General features: G+C 41.8%; 1 protein-coding gene across 1 annotated transcript; it reads right to left on the bottom strand.

Annotated features, from left to right (window-relative positions):
* Positions 1-18,642: 18,642 nt before the first annotated feature.
* On the bottom strand, positions 18,643-21,462 carry LOC104227417 (wound-induced proteinase inhibitor 2-like). Its single transcript, XM_070170642.1, has 2 exons — positions 21,290-21,462; positions 18,643-19,930 (listed from the first exon to the last, which is right to left on the bottom strand). The coding sequence occupies exons 1-2, from the start codon at positions 21,333-21,335 to the stop codon at positions 18,783-18,785; spliced, it is 1,194 nt and encodes a 397-aa protein (XP_070026743.1). The 5' UTR covers positions 21,336-21,462; the 3' UTR covers positions 18,643-18,782.
* Positions 21,463-22,882: the final 1,420 nt, after the last annotated feature.

The following is a 22,882-nucleotide window of genomic DNA, read 5'->3' as shown; positions in this document are numbered from 1 at the left end:
CCAAGTAGTATCGAAACTCTGCCGAAATTTTGAGAAAATAAAAATGAATGTCTTATTAGTTTGTTATATTAAAAGCAAAGGAAAATAGAAAAAAAAATCATCATTGTTCTGTTTTGTTTTTAAAAAAATATAGAAAAGAAAATAGTTTGTTTTGCCATAAAAATGAAAAAAAAAAGAAGGTTTTGTTTTAAAATGGGTTTTTATTTATTTATCTGTTTATGAAAATGTCAAAATAAAAATAAAAAATAATAAAATAAAAAGAGTTGGGCATTGAAAGTAGTTTTATTATTTGTTGCAAATATATATATATATATAAAATCCAAAAGGTTTTTCTTTATATGTATATATATAACTTTATCTGTTGCAAGAACAATTGTCTTACCAAAAGTTTTTAGAATCCCAATTTTCAAAACAAATAATCCAAAAATATTTTCCATTATGGACTTCTTTAGAAAGTCTTTCTAGTTGTTTTTTTTTAAAAAAAAGAAATAATAATAATAAAAAATAAAAATAAAAAAAATATATAATATAAAAAAAAACAAATCCGAAAATATTTTGATTCTTCTCTCAAAAATTGAAAAGAAAATTCAAAATTCAAAAAAAAAACATTTTTAGAAGCATTTCTTATATTAAAGGTAAAATTCCGAAAAAATATTTTCTTCTTTTCTTTAGAATAAAAAAAACGAAAATTCAAAAAATATTAGTCTTTCTTTTAAAAAGAAAATCAATCAAAATAATATTTCCTTGCTTCTTTTAAAATAGTTCTTTTAAACGAAAATTCAAAAAAAAAAAGTTAGTTCATCTTCTTATTATTATTTGCCTACTTATTTGACCGAACTACGCGGGTTTGATTCTCACCGGATGTGAGATACGTAGGCAACCCTCATCGGGTCCAACCCCACCTTCTCAAAAAGAAGGAATGTTTTATGTTTTTCGTTAATTCGTTTTTTTGTTATAAATGAAAAATAATAGACTAATAGTCTATTTGATTGTTGCGAAAATAATAATAATAAAAAAAAATATATAGAAAATGGAAAAGGGTCTTCTCAAAAATAGTTTATTTGACCGAACTACGCGGGTTTGATTCTCACCGGATGTGAGATACGTAGGCAACCCTCATCGGGTCCAACCCCACCTTTTGCTAAAATAGCCAAAAAACAAACAAATAAAAAATATATGTCAAATTTTAATTTTGTCATAGAGGAGTCAGGTGACGCTGTTTTATCAAGACATAGCCGAATGTTCCCGAAAGGGACGCCGGAAGGCTGACTTTGCATAAGCAGCCACCTTTGGGTCATTTTGAGATATGGACCCGCACAGCCTAAAAATCTTCGTCCCCGAGACGTTGAAAGGCTGTGTTTGTAATATTGAGTTTTCTAATTTGAAAAACAATAAAAAGAGTCATAAAGAAGTCGGGTGATGCTGTTTTGTCATAAATAGCCGAATGTTCTCGAAAGGGACGCCGGAAGGCTGATTTTGCGTAAACAGCCACCTTTTGGGTCGTGTCTGGGAGTTTGGTCCAGTTGACCCACACAGCCTTAAAAAGCTTCGTCCCCGAGACGTCGAAAGCTGTGTTTGCAACACAAGGGTTTTATCGTAATTTGAAAAAAAAACAAAGAGTAAAACGGTCAGGTGAATGCCGTTTGGATGTTTAGTCAAAAAAAATGAAAGAATAAAATAAGCCGAGCCAGCTTCGGCCGCGTCTTAAACCGTTCTTGCCGAAATAGCCTTAGAGTATCTTTCAGTTGTCGAACGGTTATTTTCGTAAAAGAATGGACAAGTTTGTAAAGTGTCAAAATAATCTTCCTCGGCCTCAAAATTCATGTGAAATTTGGAAGGGGCCACATTTGCAAAAAATAACCGTTTGGTTGCATTTGTCAAACGGAGAAAGGGAGCTGATCATTTGTTTTTGGAGTTTGTAAATCTTTTAATTAGAATGTGTGTGTTGTTTGATTTTTTTTTAGTTATAGGTCATCTTCAAACCTTTGAAACCCGGTATTTTTTTTAACATGAAAATTGAAAAATGTTTATCATTGTTTATCTCTTATTGACCCGAACTACGCGGGTTTGATTCTCACCGGATGTGAGATACGTAGGCAACCCTCATCGGGTCCAACTCCCCTTTCATTTTATCAATAATGATATACCATAAAGCATATATGTACACACATGTATATAAATACATATACTGTTTGTTCTGTTTTCCAAGATTTTTTGTTTAAGAGTCAAAATAAAGGTTTTTGTTTTCGCCTAAAAGGTCACCTTAATAAATGTGCAGGATGAACACAGAGCAAAATGAACCATTCTCGGCCCTCAGCGAGGTCCCCCTACAACTCCACATGTGGTGGAATGATTTGGAAGCCAATAGCAAAGAGGTAGTAGGAAGAATATTGGGAGGTTTTGTAAATTTGTTGGGCGTTAGGCCAAGGACAGATATTCTTGAAGCTCTAATACCATTTTGGGACCCAACCCGCAATGTATTCCGTTTTGTTGACTTTGAACTTTCACCAACACTTGAGGAAGTCGCCGGATATGCGGGATTGAATGAGAGGTTAAGAGGGCAATATTTGCTTTCGCCAAGGCCAGTGTCTCCGCATGCGTTTCTGGATCTACTAAGCATTAGTCGGAAGGTACAACATGACGATTTATCGAGAGGATATTGTGATCTCCATTTCTTGTATCAGCGGTACGGAACCCCGCAGGGTTTCGAGGAACCGAACCTTGGGTTAACTCACGGAGGGAACAGAAACAAATGGGAAGCAAGACGTACTTTGGCTTTTATCACAGCATTCTTGGGAGTCATGGTCTGTCCAAGGAAGGATAAAAAGATAGAGATAGGTCTGGTAGGGATGGCCGACGTGGCAATCAAAAGAACCAATAGTACTGTGGTTCCTTTGATTTTGTCCGAAATCTACCGGGCTCTGACTATATGCCGAGAAGGAGGCAAGTTCTTCCAAGGTTGCAACCTGTTACTTCAGCTATGGATGCAGGAACATCTCCATCACCGAGTAGGATACATGAACCACGGGTTGACCGAGAGGAATTGTATCAGCGGATTCAAGAAGCGCATGACAGGCGCCAGATTTCCTGAAGGTGTCGAAGCATGGTTTACACGGTTAAGGTCAACAACAGCTGACCAAATTGAATGGGCATTCGGTTGGTTGGCTGATACTGAGGTGATCTACATGTCGGCTGAAGAATGTCATGTTCTCTTAATGGGTCTTCGCAGCATCCAGCCATATGCCCCTCATCGGGTATTACGACAATTGGGCAGGTTTCAAGTAGTCCCTACTGACGAAGATCTGAGCAAGCATGCCTTGGAATTAAGCCCGGGAGTCATATTCCCCGAGGGGAAGATTAGAAAACTGTGGCATGAATGTAGATTCTTGGAGCCCAAGACCATGGTGCGAGAACTAGCCAAAGGTGAGGTAGACCCAAAGTACGATGCTTGGTTCGAAGGAAGGTTTCAGATTCGGCAAAGACCTGCTAAAAGGGCACACGTCCAACACTTCACAGATGATTCGCAAGAGCAATGGGGATGGTTAAAAAGGGAGGAAGGTTACCGGGTTGAAATCGGGAAGCTAAAGCAACAAGTCGAAAGACTTGCATTTGAGAACAATGTGCAAGCCGCTTCGGAGCAGGCTGAAAGAAACAAGCTAGCCCAAGAAAACCAAATCTTGAAGGCCCGCCTTCACCAAGCCAGTAAGAGTGACGTTGACCGACAGAAGCGTCGCTCTGACGAAAGATTGATAGCAAGTTTGAGAAGTCAGGTCATCCAGAGCCAAGAAGAATTAGAACAATCAGAAGCATGCATAGCAAGGATGAAGGTCAGATGGGCAAGGCACACAATGGCCCGGAAGCAGCGTTTGCAACAGGTCATAAGGGATTATGAGATGAGCATCGGAATATTGAGGGAGACGAACTCCACTCTACATGATCGGATCGTCAAACAAGCACGAGATGCCCAAGCCGACAGAAGGCGATGTTACGATGCAATGACCAGAATGGAAAGACAAATGGAGATATTCCAGGATCAGCTTGCCAACAATGCGCAAACACTGGGGTTGAAGAACCGACAGATAAGGCATTTGTTCGCAGAAAGGGACAACATTCGAGGAAGGATCGACGAGATTGGGCATTACATCTACATGAGATGCCTGGCATGCGAGCAAATGCCTCGGAAGACCCTCCTTGTTTCCATCATGGGTTGCGTCCACCGAATCATGAATGAGTTGAAAAGCCTGCAGAGGGACCTCACACCAAGGGCCGCGGAAAGGCCGAATGATGCCTCGCGGGCCCCTAAGTTGGAAAATTAATCTTTGGTTGAGTCTTGTTTATTTGGCTTTGTTGCTTTTCCATATGTTGTTTTCTTTTCTTTTAGTCAAAACGGGTTAAGAACTGTGGAGTCTGTACTATTGCTATTCCTTGCTTGAAGTAATTTGTAATAGCAAAATTTTGAGAATGAATTTAACGATTTCACAAGAATTTTGTGTTTCTTTACTTTAAGGCAGAACTACGCCTGGTCTGATTCACGCGGGGACGTGATACGTAGGCAATCCCCATAAGATTCGACCGCTTTTAATAAAGAAAGAAAAGAAAATACAAAATAAAATAAAACACAGGGTTTCCCAAAGTACTTTAAAAGGGGACGAATGAGCAAACCGGGATGACGCATGTTGTTTGAAGCAAAGCATGTAGAAACGATTAACTGCCTAGGTGCATTGCATCCTCTATGTGTTATGATCAAATCTGTTAAACTCTAATGCTAACAAAGTTTGTTGTTGTCTGAATCAAACGAAGAAGTTGTTAAGGAACTCTGGTAGCACACTCCTATCAAACCAGATCCAAAGGACCGATAGCAACCAGCATGACTACTTCAGAGAATAGTAATGAGGAAGAGAGGCCGATGAGCCAGTTGCTAAAAGAAGCGATGGAAAAGATTGAAAGGATGGGACTAGAGATGAATGCAATGCAGCTAGCCATAGCCAAAACACAAAAGAGCCCTGAAACACTGGGGCACATGCCGGAATACCCTCACTCTGGCCCTTCCACAAGCCGCCCAAATCCCCTTTATCATCAAGAAAGAAGCCCTCATGATTCCCAAGCTCCACCACCCCATCAACCTCTCCCAACACCCAATATTCCCATTTTTGTGGGACCAACATCAGCCCCTTTGCAAAGAACGACCAGTGAGCCATTGTTTCAGGCTCACGATACACAATACTACCCCCCCGAGCCTACGTTTCATGCCCCCGAACCACAGGCTTACAATCCACATTTGGAAGTGCCGGCAGAGATTGAGAAGCCGGCTAAGGCCCCTGAACAGGATGAAGTATTGAGAAAGTTCAAAAGCCTGGAGCAGTCCTTCAGGAACTTGCACGGGCTGGGCAATCAAGTCAGCGTAGCATACAAAGATCTGTGCCCTTTCCCAGACGTCCAACTCCCGGCTGGGTTCAAGATGCCTAAGTTTGATTTATATGAAGGGCACGGTGATCCCATGGCACATTTGCGGGGATTCTGTAGCAAAATGAGGGGGGCAGGCGGCAAGGATGAGCTGCTGATAGCTTATTTCGGCCAAAGTCTGAGCGGATCTGCACTAGAATGGTATACCAGGCAGGATTCCAGCAGGTGGTACACGTGGGATGATCTGGCGCAGGCTTTTGCAGGTCATTTCCAGTACAATCTCGAGATAGTCCCTGACCGTCTCACATTATTGAGAACTGGGAAGAAACCCGGGGAAAGTTTTCGCGAGTTCGGGTTCCGCTGGAGAGAGCAAGCAGCTAGAGTCGATCCTCCCATGAGAGAGGGAGAGATGGTGGACTATTTCTTGCAGACACTGGATCCAACCTATTTTGGTCACTTGGTGACAACAGTTGGAAAATCTTTCAACGAGGTGGTCAAGATAGGGGTCATGATAGAAGAGGGTCTGAGGTCTGACAAAATCTTGAACTATTCGGCACTCAAAGCCACAACCCAGGCTATTCAAAGCGGCACGGGAGGTGCGCTGAGAAGAAAGAAAGAAGAGGTTGCCACGATCGAGGCAGGCAGTTGGTCCAGGGCTGGCAGGCCGCACTACAACCAACCCAGACCTCACAGGTCAAACTACCCATACAACCCACCACAAAATTTCTATCCGCCTCGAGAACCACATTGTTCCGTACACCAGGCCCAAGCATACACTCAGCCTCCGGTTCGCCCACAATGGCACGCGCCGGCTCCCCAGAACATATATGCACCACCACAAAACACCTATCCTCCACCGAGGGCGTATAGAAACCCTTCAGGGGCAGGCTTCCGGGGAAATCCAGATGCTAGGAATGACAGGTTGCGGAAGCAGAGAACTTTCACGGAGTTGGGAGAAACCTACACCGCTTTGTTCCACAAGCTGAGGCAATTGGGTTTGGTTAGTCCTGTCCAGACTCGAGAACCAAATCCCCCACCTCAGAACTTGGATCGATCAATCAGTTGTGAATACTGTTCAGGGATGCTCGGGCATGATACCGAGAAGTGCTGGAAATTAAGGCATGCCATACAGGATCTTATCGACACCAATAAGATTCGAGGTCCAGACACCGGAGGCTCCTAACATCAACCAAAACCCACTGCCAGCGCACCACGAAACTCACATGATTGAGTTGGTGTGTGAGGGAGGAGAATTGAGAAAACCCTCACAAACAGTGATGATGATCCAAGCCGCCCCGAAAGAAGTCTCAACCAGTGGAGGAACGAGTGTACAGTCGCAGGGAGAAGGCGTCAAGCCGGTAGTGATATTGGGAAAGAGCCCGTCCGCCATAACAAGCAAACCCGAGCCAAGCAAGTTGGTAATACCAGGGATCCCGCCCACACCGGCGGTCGTGTTGAAAGGGGTATGTAGAGAACGGGTGACCATAAAGCCTGTGGTCCAGCTGCCGATGATTGACAGCAGGGCTGTGCCTTGGAAATATGAAAAGGCGGTGGTGATGTACAAAGGAAAACAGGTGGAAGAAGTCAGTTGTGAAGCGCAAGGGCTGACTCGATCAGGTCGATGTTTTGCTCCGGTGGAGCTAAGAAGAACCAACCCAGTTGCAACCAAGAAACCTGTGTCCGAAGAAGAGGCTGAAGAATTCCTGAGGAAGATGAAAGTACAGGACTATTCTGTGGTCGAACAGCTGAGAAAAACACCGGCCCAGATCTCACTGTTGTCGTTACTGATCCATTCTGAGGAGCATCGTCAGGCCCTGCTGAAGATATTGAACGAAGCTCATGTACCCAGTGAGATTTCTGTAAACCACCTGGAAACCATTGCCAGCAAGATTTTCGAGGTGAACAGGGTAACATTCTCAGATGATGACCTGCCGGTGGAAGGTACGGAGCATAATAAAGCTCTATACCTAGCTGTCAAATGTGAAGACTCGGTGGTAACTCGAGTATTGGTGGATAACGGCTCAAGCGCCAATATTTGCCCACTATCCACTCTGGACCAGTTAAAGATCGACCGCGGAAGAATCCGCAAGAATAGCATCTGTGTCCGAGGGTTTGACGGAAATGGAACAGCCACTGTAGGGGATGTTGTACTCGAACTGACCATTGGTCCGGTCCTATTTACCATGGAATTCCAGATATTAGATGCCACGGTATCTTACAACCTGCTGTTAGGTCGACCATGGATTCATGCAGCCAAAGCGGTGCCTTCCACCCTACATCAGATGGTGAAGTTCGAGTGGTAAAGACAAGAGGTCGTGTTACACGGCGAGGATACAACGTGCACCATGGGCGGAACCATTGTACCTTTCATAGAGACCGCTGATGACAAAGGTCCTTGGGTCTACTAAATTTTCGATACAGGGTCGGCCAACAAAATTTCTGAAGGAGAAATCATCCCGCACCCCAGGGTAGCTACCGCAACAGTCATGATGGTCTCAGAAATGCTGGGTAATGGATTCGTGCCAGGAAAGGGCCTGGGAGTCGAGCTTCAAGGGATTGTCCAACCTGTCTCTCTTCCTAAAAATCTGGAAACTTTCGGATTGGGGTTCAAACCAACCGCAGCAGACAGGAAGCAAGCGCGAAGAATGAAGAAGAGGGTCTGGTTTCTGCCTAAACCAATGCCACGCCTCTCAAGGTCTTTTGTCAAAGCGAGTGCCAAGGGGTCGCCGGTCCCAAAGATTCTAGGACCTTTGATCGGTATAAATGAAGACCTGAATCAGAGTTTTGAGAGGCTATTCGCGGATGTCAGTATGGTGGAAGCTGGAGAAGGTTCTAGCAGAGCAGAGATACAGTTTGTGGGGCTTGAGGCCAAGACCAACAATTGGACAGTTACTCCTCTTCCTGTCCGAGGGAGTCTTGGTAGTAGGCTTTGATTTATGTTTTGTGTGTTTTGTTTTGTCCGAATTATTCAGGGGTGTAATCCAAATTTTACTTTCGTTTTTGTAAAAGTGTGAACCCTTTTATCCCGCAAGTGTAATGAAGTTCTTTTCTTTTGTCCCATTTTAATTTTGTTTTGTTCTTTTTCTTTCTGAACAGTTCTCTTTTTACTAGTTCTAATGACATGGCCTGCACATCGGATCTTCGACCTAGTCTAATAAATCAATCTGAAACCGACTCAATGATGCAAGAGGTCGTTTTGTGACGATGAATCTGAATGTGACGAAGGGGAAGCCTTCGAAGAGATAAACCGAGAACTGTGCCAATTTGAAGAGAAACCCAAGCCTAACCTAAATGACACCGAGGCTGTGAATCTAGGAGACGCTGATAACGTCCAAGAGACCAAAATTAGTATCCACATTGAGCCGAATGTCAGAGAAGAATTGATCAAAACCCTCATGGAATTCAAAGATGTTTTTGCATGGTCATATGACGATATGCCTGGATTAAGCACCAATTTAGTGGTTCACAAATTGCCCACTGACCCGGCATACCCTCCGGTCAAGCAAAAACTAAGGAAATTTAAAACAGAAATGAGTGTAAAAATCAAAGAAGAGGTGATTAAGCAGTTGCAGGCAAAGGTCATTCGGGTCACTCGATATCCCGAGTGGTTGGCCAATGTGGTACCAGTCCCAAAGAAGGATGGAAAAATCAGGGTGTGCGTCGACTACCGCAACCTCAACAAAGCAAGTCCCAAGGACAATTTTCCGTTACCCAACATTCATATCCTGATCGATAATTGCGCTGGGCGCGAGATCGGATCCTTTGTGGATTGCTATGCGGGTTATCATCAGATCCTAATGGACGAAGAGGATGCTGAGAAGATAGCGTTTATCACACCATGGGGAACCTACTGCTATCGGGTAATGCCGTTCGGGTTAAAGAACGCCGGGGCAACGTACATGAGAGCAATGACTGCCGTGTTTCATGACATGATACACAAAGAAATAGAAGTGTACGTCGATGATGTGATCATCAAATCTTGGCGTCAGGAGGACCATGTAGCAGACCTAAGGAGATTTTTCCAAAGACTCCGAAGGTATGATATCAAGCTTAACCCGGCCAAATGCGCATTCGGGGTTCCATCAGGAAAGTTGCTAGGATTCATCGTCAGTCGACGGGGGATTGAGTTAGACCCATCCAAAATTGAATCCATCCGAGATTTGCCACCGCCAAGGAACAAAACAGAGGTAATGAGTTTGCTGGGTAGACTCAATTACATCAGCAGGTTCATCGCTCAACTCACAGCAACTTGTGAGCCCATATTTCGGCTGCTGAGAAAGGATGCTGCGGTAGGTTGGACGGCAGAGTGTCAGGAGGCTTTCGACCAAATCAAAGGGTATCTGTCTAATCCACCCGTATTGGTCCCGCCTAAGCCCGGGAAGCCCCTAATTCTTTACCTGACGGTCTTGGAAAATTCATTTGGTTGTGTATTGGGGCAGCATGATGACACAGGAAGGAAGGAGCAAGCCATCTACTATCTTAGCAAGAAATTCACAGTACATGAGGTCAAGTACACTCAACTCGAGAAAACATGTTGTGCCTTAACTTGGGTAGCTCAGAAGTTGAAGCACTACCTGTCTTCGTATACTACTTATCTCATATCCCGTTTGGACCCATTGAAGTATATCTTTCAGAAACCTATGCCCACGGGAAGGTTGGCAAAATGGCAAATTCTGCTCACAGAGTTTGATATCATCTATGTGACGAGGACGGCCATGAAAGCCCAGGCGCTGGCAGACCATTTGGCAGAGAATCCCGTTGATGAAAAATACGAGCCCTTAAGAACGTATTTTCCTGACGAAGAGGTAATGCATACAAATGAGTTGGAATTACCTGAGGAACCGGGTTGGAAGCTTTTCTTCGATGGAGCTGCAAACGCAAAAGGGGTTGGAATAGGAGCAGTACTCATTTCTGAAACAGGACGGCATTATCCTGTTACGGCTCAACTACGCTTCTATTGCACCAACAATATGGCCGAGTATGAGGCTTGCATTCTGGGTCTGCGCTTGGCTGCTGACATGGATGTCCAAGACGTCTTGGTCTTGGGAGACTCGGACCTCTTGGTACATCAAATTCAGGGTGAATGGGAAACACGAGATCTAAAGCTCATACCATACCGACAATGCTTGCATGATCTGAGCAAGCAATTTCGATCGGTGAAGTTCAAACACATCCCGAGAGTTCACAATGAGGTTGCGGATGCCTTGGCCACCTTAGCATCAATGCTGCACCACCCTGACAAAATGTATGTTGATCCTCTGCACATCCAGGTCCGTGATCAGCACGCCTACTGCAATGCCATAGAAGAAGAAGCAGATGGCGAACCCTGGTTTCATGATATCAAGGAATACCTCAGAATGGGGATATATCCAGAACATGCCTCTAGAGACCAAAAAAGAGCCCTTCGGCGTTTGTCGAATGGTTTCTTCCTCAGTGGAGGAGTATTGTACAAAAGAACCCCGGATTTGGGATTGTTGAGATGCATAGATGCCAGTCAAGCAACGACGGTTATGGCAGAGGTACATGCTGGAGTTTGTGGGCCACACATGAGCGGATATATATTGGCAAGAAAGATCCTTCGAACAGGGTGTTATTGGCTCACCATGGAACACGACTGTATCACTTTTGTGAGGAAATGCCATCAGTGCCAGATACATGGAGATTTGATTCATTCTCCGCCAACAGAGTTACATACGATGTCAGCACCCTGGCCGTTTGTGGCATGGGGCATGGATGTCATTGGGCCCATCGAGCCGGCAGCATCCAACGGTCATAGGTTCATTCTAGTGACCATTGATTACTTCACCAAATGGGTTGAGGCTAAAACCTTCAAATCAGTAACCAAGAAGGCAGTGGTGGACTTTGTTCACTCCCATATCATCTGCAGATTTGGGATCCCAAAAGTGATCATCACGGATAACGGTGCGAATCTTAATAGCAGCTTGATGAGAGAGGTATGCCAACAATTCAAGATTACACACCGCAATTCCACCCCATATCGTCCCAAGGCGAATGGAGCAGTCGAAGCAGCCAATAAGAATATCAAGAAGATACTGCGAAAAATGGTGGAAGGGTCCAGACAATGGCACGAGAGATTACCCTTTGCTTTGTTGGGTTACCGCACTACGGTCCGAACTTCCATAGGCACAACTCCTTATTTGTTGGTGTACGGAACTGAGGCCGTAATACCAGCGGAAGTCGAAATTCCGTCCCTCCGAATTGTCGCTGAAGCCGGGATTGATGATGATGAATGGGTCAAAGCTCGATTGGAACAGTTGAGCCTGATAGATGAGAAAAGATTGGCAGTAGTGTGCCATGGTCAGCTGTACCAGAAGAGAATGGCGAGAACATATAATAAGAAGGTGCGCCCCAGGAAGTTTGAGGTAGGGCAGCAGGTATTGAAGAAGATCCTCCCACATCAGGTCGAGGCAAAAGGCAAATTCGCCCCAAATTGGCAAGGGCCTTATATCGTGACCAGAGTATTGTCCAACGGTGCTTTGTGTTTGACAGATGTCGAGGGTAGATGTGTCGACATGGCTATCAATTCAGATGCAGTCAAGAGATATTATGCGTAATTTCTTTAATTATGGCAATTTTTGGTTTATTTGTTTGTATTTGGCATTTGTTGAATAATGAGATGACGGAGACAATTCTTTCTTCTATCCAAACACTTTTAACCCTTGCTTCCCCCTTTGAGCCTAAGTAATTCTTTCATACCCCTCTTTTGGAATCACTAATGGAAAAGACATGAAAAAAAAGAGAAAAAGAAAAGAGAAAAAAAGAAAAAAAGAAGATAAAATCATAAGAAATACAAAACGTGGGAACTACGTTTGACCTGATTCCTCAAAGAGGATACGTAGGCGCCTCACGGCTCGGTCATAGTATGCATCATAGCAAATATAGGATGCATAATGTACATAGTGTGCATAATAGGCACAATGTGCGTAACGCACATAGCTCAACATAAGCATAAAAAATAAATTCCCCAAGCAAGAAAACTGGGGCAGAGGTTATGTTTTAAGTTCCAACAAAGGTTTGATTCCAAAAGTTGTAGCACATCACCCTTCAAATTGTTTTCATTTTTGTAGCCTTTCTTCAATCCCACACCAAAACCAACATCAACATCCAAAAGACCTCCCGATCAATGTTCGAGAGATGCCAAATCCGGCAAATAAGGCCGAGAATAATACACTGATCCCCAGCAAAGAAGAGGATCGTAAGACTGGGAATGAGTTGATAGTCAAAAGAATCCCCGGAAGAGAGGGTCGTATCTACAACACCCCGGATCCTCGAAAGAAATAAAATGAGAGAGTCTTATCGGTGAAAACCTTCACAGGCACCGAGAGGCGATGTAAGATGAGGGATATGAAATGAGAGAGTCTTATTGGTGAAAACCTTCACAGGCACCATAAGGCGCCGGGAGATGAGAGAAAAGAGAGAGTCTCATTAGTGAAAACCCCTCGAAGGGCACTATGAGGCGACAAGACAGATCAACAAAAGCTACAACATTCGAAATGGACACTCCTTTATCAGCCCCAGCAAATCAAACCATCGGGCAAATCGATTGATACAAATAGACTGGGTCAGGAATCGGTGGTGCACGTCATGATCACGGGGACCAGTCATGTCCTCCAGATAAGTTCTTTTGAGTTTCTTCTCCCACCAAAATATTGGTTCAGAAAGATTTTCTCCTTTTTCTATCTTTTATTTCTGTTCCTAAAATGTGTCTTGAAAGGATTTTTCAAAGCTTACTACCAGAAACCGAAGGGGAATTCATCCAATGCAGGATAATACAAACAGTTTTAAAGGCCGATCCCAGGCAATGCAGTGATCGTGCCCGGCAATTTTGGAGGAAGTAAGCTCATAAAGGGAGTGGTTTCGGGAATTAAAAGCAGACTCCCACAGCATGTGCTTAAAGAGAAAGCAGAAAAGGGGATTAATTGAAAGCCAATCCCCAGCAGGCTAGAGACCCCCAGCAGGAAAACAAAGGGTTGATGATGGCAGCAAGATGCAATGCCAGGGAAGTCACCAAAACCGGGGCAGAAAATTTTCTACCGATTGTCAAAATTTTCTCGGAAGAACGGGAAAACAATTTCAAATACATTTTGTCTGTTCATTCAAGTTCTAGGTCGCCCACCAGTATAATGCGGGAATACATTTAAGTTCTAGGTCGCCCACCAGTATAATGCGGGAATACATTTAAGTTCTAGGTCGCCCACCAGTATAATGCGGGAATATATTTAAGTTCTAGGTCGCCCACCAGTATAATGCGGGAATACATTTAAGTTCTAGGTCGCCCACCAGTATAATGCGGGAATACATTTAAGTTCTAGGTCGCCCACCAGTATAATGCGGGAATACATTTAAGTTCTAGGTCGCCCACCAGTATAATGCGGGAATACATTTAAGTTCTAGGTCGCCCACCAGTATAATGCGGGAATACATTTAAGTTCTAGGTCGCCCACCAGTATAATGCGGGAATACATTTTGTCTGTTCATTCCATATTCCAGGTCGCCCACAAGTATAAATGCAGGCATGTCATCACCATAGGAGACGCACTTCCTCAGTATAGTTTCACCATAGGAGACACACTTCCTAAGTTTAATCTTACCAATAGGAGACCCGCCTGTAGAACGGAGTTTGTTGTAGGACAAAGAAAAATAGAAATCAGGCGTCCACCTGGAGAACAAGGACAAAGAAAAGAAGTAATCAGGCGTCCACCGGGAGAATAAGGACAAAGGAAGGAAGAAATCAGGCGTCCACATGGAGAACAAGGATAAAAGAAATAGAAATCAGGCACCCACCTGGAGAATAAGGGAATACAATTGAAGTATTGAAGTCAAAAGCCCGCTCATATGAGAAAGGAGCACACTTAGAATCAATGAAGCAGAGGAATACAACAGGAATCTCCAGCAGGAAGCAATAAAATCCCCAGCATTCACAAGAGGCTGGTCAAGAAAAGACAACAAGAAAACAAGAGGGGAAAAGAACCCAAGGTACGGAAGTAGAGAACAGATGTGATCTGCTCAAGAACTAGCGCCTACAACTAGCAAGTATCAAGGTTCAAATCCAAAGTCTGTATGAAGCACCATTCAAGACTCAAGACCAAGTTTCAGAAGACTTAAGAGATAGGAATCCTTGTAACTAGTAGCTGATAGGCTTAGTTAGTCTTTTTCAGTTTTCATTTTTGTTGTAACGACAGGACCGCGGACCGGAACCTCAACGGAACGGCACCTCGATCGGCTCTTCACCTCGGTACACTTCACTATCTCTCTCATTTCCGAACTACACGTGGCCTGATTCCTGTATAACCAAGGATATGTAGGCAGCTCAGATACCAGGGCTCGGTCACATTCCCTCCCTTTCCTTAAGTGTAGTCCGTCCAAGTAATGGTCGGGTCAAAAACACGTCTAGTCGTTCTTTGTCGGAAAACTCTTCGTGTTTCCAGTCAAAGAGGGGCAGCTGTAAGCACGTGATTTTTGACCCTCCCCGGGAATTTTTACGTTCTTAAGCTTAAATATCTAATTTAGGACTAGTATAGCTATTTTAACTATTTTTACTTTATTTCGTTGAAAATCACAAAAAATATATATATAATTTTAGTTTATGTATCTCTCATAAATTTGAAAAATACAAAAAAAAATTGTACTTTATTTTGGTACTTTATATAAATTCGAAAATTATAAAAAATATATAGTTCTATTAATGTTTGCAGTCATTATAATTTTGAAAAGTACAAAAAATATTACTTCATATTTTTGTCTTTATTAAAAAACGAAAATTACAAAAAAAATAGTTTTATTAATATTCTATAGTCGTTTTAATTTTGGAAAAATACAAAAATATTACTTTATATTTTATCTTTATATAAAAAACGAAAATTACAAAAAAATAGTTTTATTAATATTTTGTAGTTATTTTAAATCTTGAAAAAATATTAAGAAAATAATATAGTTTTGTTTTAAATAATTAGTCTTATTTTAGTAGCTATTTTGCTTACATAGGACTATTTAAGCAACGTGTTCCTATTTCTCGGGTCCGGGCAAAAGAATAATATTCGGGTTCAAACTACCCGGTTTTAGGCCTAATTTCGGACCTAACCCATAATAAACCGTGTCCAGGACACATGGGGAACCCCACCACGCGTGGGGGACATAAACCTTGAACCCCACCACGCGTGGGGCTCATTTTTCTGGGCAAAACCCAGTACAAAACACGGACAAGGGCCAAAAAGCAGGGAGGAACGAAAAAGGATTTTTTTTGAAAAATTTAAAAAGCAAAAACTACTGTTCCTCTTTCTTCTTCAAACGAAGAAAGAAAGGGAACCTACTGGAGAAAAGAGAAAACCAACGACACCGGCAACCCCCACGCACCCGCCACCACCATTGTTGCCGTTGCGAGCTCCCTCACGTCCGCAACCAGTCCATCACCTTCCCCGGCTTCTTCTTCCCTACCCCGGAAAAACCAGAAAAACGGACGACCAAAAACCCTACCTCCCCGCGTCCAAACCCAACACCAAACGAACGCCATAACCACCACCCCCCACGTCCAAAGTCACCATCAACGACGCCCAGCTCCATCACACCCGTCGCAACCCAAAACCAGTCGCGACGCCACTCCCTCACGTCCGAACGACCATCGCTTCCATCCTCCATTAAATCCGGCGAGTACTGCTGCTTCGCCTTCGTCGTCAAACCTTCAGCTCCCAAACACCACCTTCAACCAACCCACCTGCTCGTCGAACCCCCTCCTCCTCACGTCCAGCAAAAAAACACCAACTCCCTCACCTTCCCCATCGCCCCGACGACCCACTGCTGCTGCCCAGCTCGCAGTCCCCAGTCCAGCATCCAAACGACCCCTTTTGCTTCATATCCGCGTATCAGTCTGTTGCGTCGAAGAACGGAAATACAGCAGCAACCAACATTTCGTGCGTTGGCGGTCTTGGCCGAGGTTTCAGTCTCCATTGAGGTCGTCGTTGTTCGTCGAGGTCCGGAACGTCGAGGTCGTTCCTAGTTTTCGTTGTTGTACCTCGTTCAGTGAAGTCCAGCTTGAGTCCCATCGGGGTCTTGTTTTGTTCTAGGATTGTCGAGGCTCGAAGGTTGGTGTTCTTCGTCCCTTGTTTCATTTTGTTCGTTTCGCATGTTATGATTCAAGGCAAATGAGAGTATTTGATATTGATGAATGTCGACAATGAAATCTTGTTGTTTTGTTAAAAAATGTTTATTTTTATGGATAGTTACTGCGTGTTTAAAGTGAATGTAAGAATGTATGAACGGTTTGCGAGTCATCTTGGTTGAATCGTTTTTTTTTATTTTACCATGGATATTATTATTCATTAGAATCGTTGTTTTCATTCAATCTCAGATGACGTCATCGGTAGAAAATTTTAATTATTTTTAGGCTTGCCTTTAATAAAAATGAGACGAGCCTCGAAAAAACGCACAAGCTGCGGGGGCCTCTAAGTGTATATATTAAATATTTAGATTCCGGGACGGGTCGTTTAGCAAATTTCACGGCCCTCCCCAAAAATAATAATGCGCTAGTTGCTTTAGGCGCGCCTTTAATAATTTAATTTTCTTAAACTCGGGTGCGCATTTCATGCGACCCAAATCCAAATTCTAAAACATCAAATAAAATATGTTTCGGATTGTGGGTGCATTTCATGTGACACAGTCCAAAGATATGTTTTAAGCGATGTTCACATTTCTTAATAATAATAATTATAAAAGCGGTTAAAAGATAAAATTGGCACATAAGTTCATGCTTGTATAAAATCAGATAATCAAGCCGAATATAACAATTGAGCGACCGTGCTAGAACCACGGAACTCGGGAATGCCTAACACCTTCTCCCGGGCTAACAGAATTCCTTATCCGGATTTCTGGTACGCAGACTGTAATATAGAGTCATTCTTTTCCTCGATTCGGGATTAAAATTGGTGACTTGGGACACCCTAAATATCCCAAGTGGCGACTCTGAAATAATTAAACCAATCCCGTTTCGATTGTCCTTTAATTGGAAAAACTCCCCCTGCGCCCCTCGGGGGCGGAAAAAGGAGGTGTGACAGTATAAAAGGGGCCTAAACTTAATTTGGAGAATATCTAACATACTTTGAAGGAGAATTTACGTGGGGGAACATACACCACGCTTGGAGAAGGCTTCTAACTAGTTTTTCTTCTTTTCTCTTCCTTTAATTCATAGTTTATTTGTTCTAGAGTTGTTGGGTGCAACATGAACGCTGTGTTTTGAAATTTGAATTACTCTTATTATTTTATCATGTTGGTTTATTTATTCAATCTTACGCTTAATTATTTGATTGTTGATCACCAATTGATACTATCCGCAAATCTAGGATTGAACTCGGGAGAGGGAATATTAGATTGCATATAAGAGTGAATAGAGCAAGATATTGAACTCGAGTATCGGGAACGAATTTGCGATTAAAATAAGGATATACCTAATCACCATGCTTAATTACTATACGGGAATTATAAATGCGTTCTTGTTAATCCTAATTCCATAGGAATATAGGCATTAGGTTAGCTTGAATAGGTGAGTAGTACTTCGGGAGAAAGCTACGCGCAATATTAACCCTATCAATCAATAAACCAGATAAATTAATTGGACGATTTAAGTGGAAACCTCAACGGGATTGTTAGCTAACCCATAGCTCTGGAATATTTTCTCCCCTTGATTTTGTCTCTAATCTCGCCAAATTATTTTCTTTAATCTCTTATTTTTTTACTCTAGATTAGTTTAGTTAAATATTCATACTTTAGCAAATCGCTTGAATAGATGAATTGTTTGGGTTTAATTTAGTTGATAGTTAATCACAGGTCCCTGTGGGTACGATATCTGGACTTATAATCATATATTACTTGTCAACCACATATACTTGTGTGTGCTTTTGGGAGCAACACCACTCGAACAAATTTCAAATTCCGAAAACAAAATACTCCCTCTAATGCACAAGAAAATAAAGTACCATGGCAGTGATGGCACTATATGGAAAGACAGGGATGCAATGCATGGCAATCTCTCTAGCAAACAAAGTTTCTAAAATTGAAAAAAAAAATGTGAATTTTGATCTTTTGCAGAAGCCTAATTAGACTTAACGTTTCACACTGATTGAGCTAAAGAAGACTAATTAGATTTAACTGTAGCTGCTAGAGAAGTTAATAATCAACTAAAAACAAAAGTGCACATTGTAAATGAAAGAAATGCAACAAAAGCATCACTAACTAAAACAAACTAGTGCTCCATTTCTTATTAAACAGGCAGTGGAAAAGCTCCACTGCCATATTACAGATTACAGGCAAGACAGAGCATATTGTCATGCCTTTGTTTCATACATAGACTACATATTATTCGTTAGGACTTAGGAAACAGCAACCTTAGACTTCTGGAGATCATTCTCAACTTCACGAACATATTCATCCACTTTGCTGGCATATTCAGATTCTCCTTCACAAATAAAAGTACCATCATCACTAAAGTACTTACAGCCCTTTTTACCTGCGCAACAATTGGTGCATATCCGATCATTCTTCTTTTCTTCTGAAAGTGGGCAAATCCCATAGGCAATTCTTCCATCACAATTCCGAGGACAGGCTTTTGGATTTCTAGGATCAGACTCTCCTTCACAAACAAAAGTTCCATCATCACTAAAGTACTTACAACCCTTTTTGCCTGCACAACAGTTAGTACATATCCGATCATTCTTCTTTTCTTCTGAAAGTGGGCAAATCCCATAGGCAATTCTTGGATCGCAATTCAGAGTACAAGCCTTTGGATTTCTAGGATCAGACTCTCCTTCACAAACAAAAGTTCCATCATCACTAAAGTATTTACAACCCTTTTTGCCTGCGCAACAGTTGGTGCATATCCGATCATTCTTCTTTTCTTCTGAAAGTGGGCAAATCCCATAGGCAATTCTTGGATCGCAATTCAGAGTACAAGCCTTTGGATTTCTAGGATCAGACTCTCCTTCACAAACAAAAGTTCCATCATTACTAAAGTACTTACAGCCCTTTTTGCCTGCGCAACAGTTGGTGCATATCCGATCATTCTTCTTTTCTTCTGAAAGTGGGCAAATCCCATAGGCAATTCTTGGATCGCAATTCCGAGGACAAGCCTTTGGATTTCTAGGATCAGACTCTCCTTCACAAACAAAAGTTCCATCATCACTAAAGTACTTACAACCCTTCGTGCCTGCGCAACAGTTGGTGCATATCCGATCATTCTTTTTTTCTTCTGAAAGTGGGCAAATCCCATAGGCAATTCTTGGATCGCAATTCCGAGGACAAGCCTTTGGATTTCTAGGATCAGACTCTCCTTCACAAACAAAAGTTCCATCATCACTAAAATACTTACATCCCTTCGTGCCTGCGCAACAGTTGGTGCATATCCGATCATTCTTCTTTTCTTCTGAACGCGGGCAAACTCCATAGGCAATTCTTGGATCACAATTTAAGGGACAAGCCTTGGCATCTGCATGTTCCACATTGCTTACAAGCAGAGACATTCCTATAACATAGCCACATTAATTACCTTATGAGTGTTGAACAATGGATTCAAGTAATTGGTTAAGAGAGAAACTTAAAGAAAGGGAAATACATAAAATCCTCCTTAAATTACGCAGGAGTCTTATTATCCTCGTGAACTCGTTTGAAGTGATATTATTACCTCCATATAACGCCCAGACAGTGGCAAATTCAGATGGGAGAAATTCAAAAATAGTTAGATTTACAGGTGGTCATTCAAAAATAATCATAATTTCAAAAGTAATTGAAATTTAGTCATTTTTCATGTAAAGATAAATATGAACGGAAACACTGTTCAAAATCAAAAAATAAGTCCAGTATAATATACTGGAATTCAAGTATAATATAGTGAAACTCCAGTATATTCTAGCACAAGTATACTGGAATTCCAGTATAATATACTAGAGATCCAGTATAATTACCGGTCCAGCATAATATACTGGAGATTGAAGCAGTATATTACACTGAAACTTTTAACGTATTGGAGTTCCAACATAATATGTTGGAAGTTCATACATAGGTGCACCGATCTCCAGTATATTATATTGGAACTTTCTGTATTGCAGCAAAATAATGACTATTTATCAATGACTTTGTAAACGCTGACTATTTTTGAATGACCAGTCCGAAAACTGGCTAGCCCGTACTATTTTTACAATTTAGATGAACATTTGTGGGTGCTTGAGCACCCATTACTTTTGACTAAATATAATAAATTTGCTTAGATAATTATAAAAATATTTAAATAAATATTAAGTGACCCATAATTAAACTCCTTTTTCCTCTCCTTTCGGATTTTTTACACGCGAGCACTTAACGAGAGTGATGAGAAAATATGTTTGAAATTTTATCTTTTTCATTAATTCTTTTGTTTAATTTTTTCGCTTCTTAAAGTCTTTTTCTTTCATTTTTCTTTATAATCATTTATTTTCTCCATCCTTATTCATATACCTCCCACAGTGCACACACAGAACATATCCTCAGGGGCATAAACACACAAAGTCACCAACGCTCAATTAGTCTCCAGCGAAAGAGGTGAAGGAGAAACCAAAAAGTAAAAGAAAAAAGAATAAAATAAGGTTAAAAATCAACAACAAAAAAAAGAAAAATTAAAGATCAAAAGTTTTTTTTAATGAAAATGACATGTGGCACAACAAAATTGGTGCATGACGATTACCATCTTTCTTAAAACTAGGTTAGCCAAGAAAGAAAATAGTAATATCACTTTAATCGACTTCAGGGTAATAGGACTCTCGCAAAGGTTAGTAACAAACTAAAGTAGACAAATTCGAGGGGATTTTATGTATTTTCCCTTAAAGAAAGCTGAAAAGAAGAGCCTTACCAAGTAAGAGGAGGAGAGCAAGGAAACTAACTCTGTGAACAGCCATACTTACTATCTCCTTAGTTAACTGGTTTTCTTTTTGAGCATGGAGAGTGTTATCTTATGCATCTATTTATAGCAGTTTAGCCATCTAATAAAACAACACATGAGAATGACTTGACATCGAGACATCGAAGACGACTTTGTTTCATTTGCAATGTTGTAAATACACGTGGATTTCATTTCCTGGTACCCATGAAAAACAGTCCTTTGAGTATTTTTAAAAAACTAGTATAAGTTATTTGATGCAAATAATAACCAAAACAATATGTAGTCAGTTTTAGATCAATTTCAAAAACTACTATTGTGTTGTTTCGGTTTTGTATACGGTCAAAATCAGGGAAGATCAATTTGAGGCTTTTGTGGCAGTTCAAGCTCGGCCTCGATGGGATCAAAGCACGGACCAAGGCCCGTCCCCAAAGTACTCGCCTCGGCAGGGTACGTCGAAGACTCACCATGGTGTACCTCGAGGCAATATGAAAATCGACAACCGTCATGGAAAGGCGGGAAACCCCCGAGGGCATGCGATGAGGACTGACAAAGTCTGCAAGAATAGTACAAATCCGTGCTAGTCGTTATACAGTTGTACTCATAGCATTTCTTCGTCATTTATTGGACATGTATTGTGTTGAGATTCACCCCTCATATATAAAGGATACCCTTGGCATTTTGTAAGGACACAACTTATTGAATACAATACAACATTCTCTGCTCTTTGCTTAAACAATTGTTCTACACATTTATTGCTTATTCTTTCATTGTTCATTTATTGTTCATTATTAACCGCAAAAGGCCATCTTTGAGGCTTTCATTGTCATCATATCTTCATCAATAGCTCATCACCAACCGCCCTAAATAGGCCTCGAAGCCTCTGCTCCACCCAGCTCGAGGCTTTGTTCAGTGATAGCTTTGGTTTGCATTTCTTATTTTCTTTACTTACACTTAGCACCTATTGCCTAAAACTAGTATAAAAATAAATCACGTATTTTTAGAACCACAAAATCAAATATATTGTAATTTCCGTTTTTCGAGTAAACAATTTGGCGCCCACCGTGGGACTAAAAATAATAGTGATTGTTTTGGTGCTAGTTTGCTGATAACACATGTTACTCTTTACACTTTTTCTTGTCAAAGATTCTTTGATTTCAGGCTTAATCATGCCTAGCACACAAAATGCACCTCTTTACGACAGTGAAGGACTTGGAGAAAATAGCAGCATAGGGCTGGGTGTACCACCTGTAAACCCTGAGGGAGTTCCAAACGTGGAGCCAGTTGATATCAGCTCCCAAAACATTCTAAACATGGAAGCAGGCGCAGATCCCGTAAGGAACAGATGCAGGGAAACCCGGGTTGGAGGCCAAGAAGCACGAGGGATGGAAAAATGAGGAGTCAGCCTCCAAGTCATTTTTGAAATGTTACAAGCACAACAAGTGGCTATTGCTCAGCTGCAAAGTCAACAAAAAACTCCAAGCACAACAGCACCGAAAATGGCTCCTCGAGTCGAGCAGGCACCAGAGAGATCGAGTAACAACGGGTCAGCAACGGACCCCACTA

The sequence above is a fragment of the Nicotiana sylvestris genome, chromosome 3 (assembly GCF_000393655.2).
Source record: "Nicotiana sylvestris chromosome 3, ASM39365v2, whole genome shotgun sequence".
In the NCBI taxonomy this organism is placed as follows: Eukaryota; Viridiplantae; Streptophyta; class Magnoliopsida; order Solanales; family Solanaceae; genus Nicotiana; species Nicotiana sylvestris.
The sequence above is the reverse complement of the archived record's forward strand: the minus strand, read 5'-3'. Positions and strand labels throughout refer to the sequence as shown.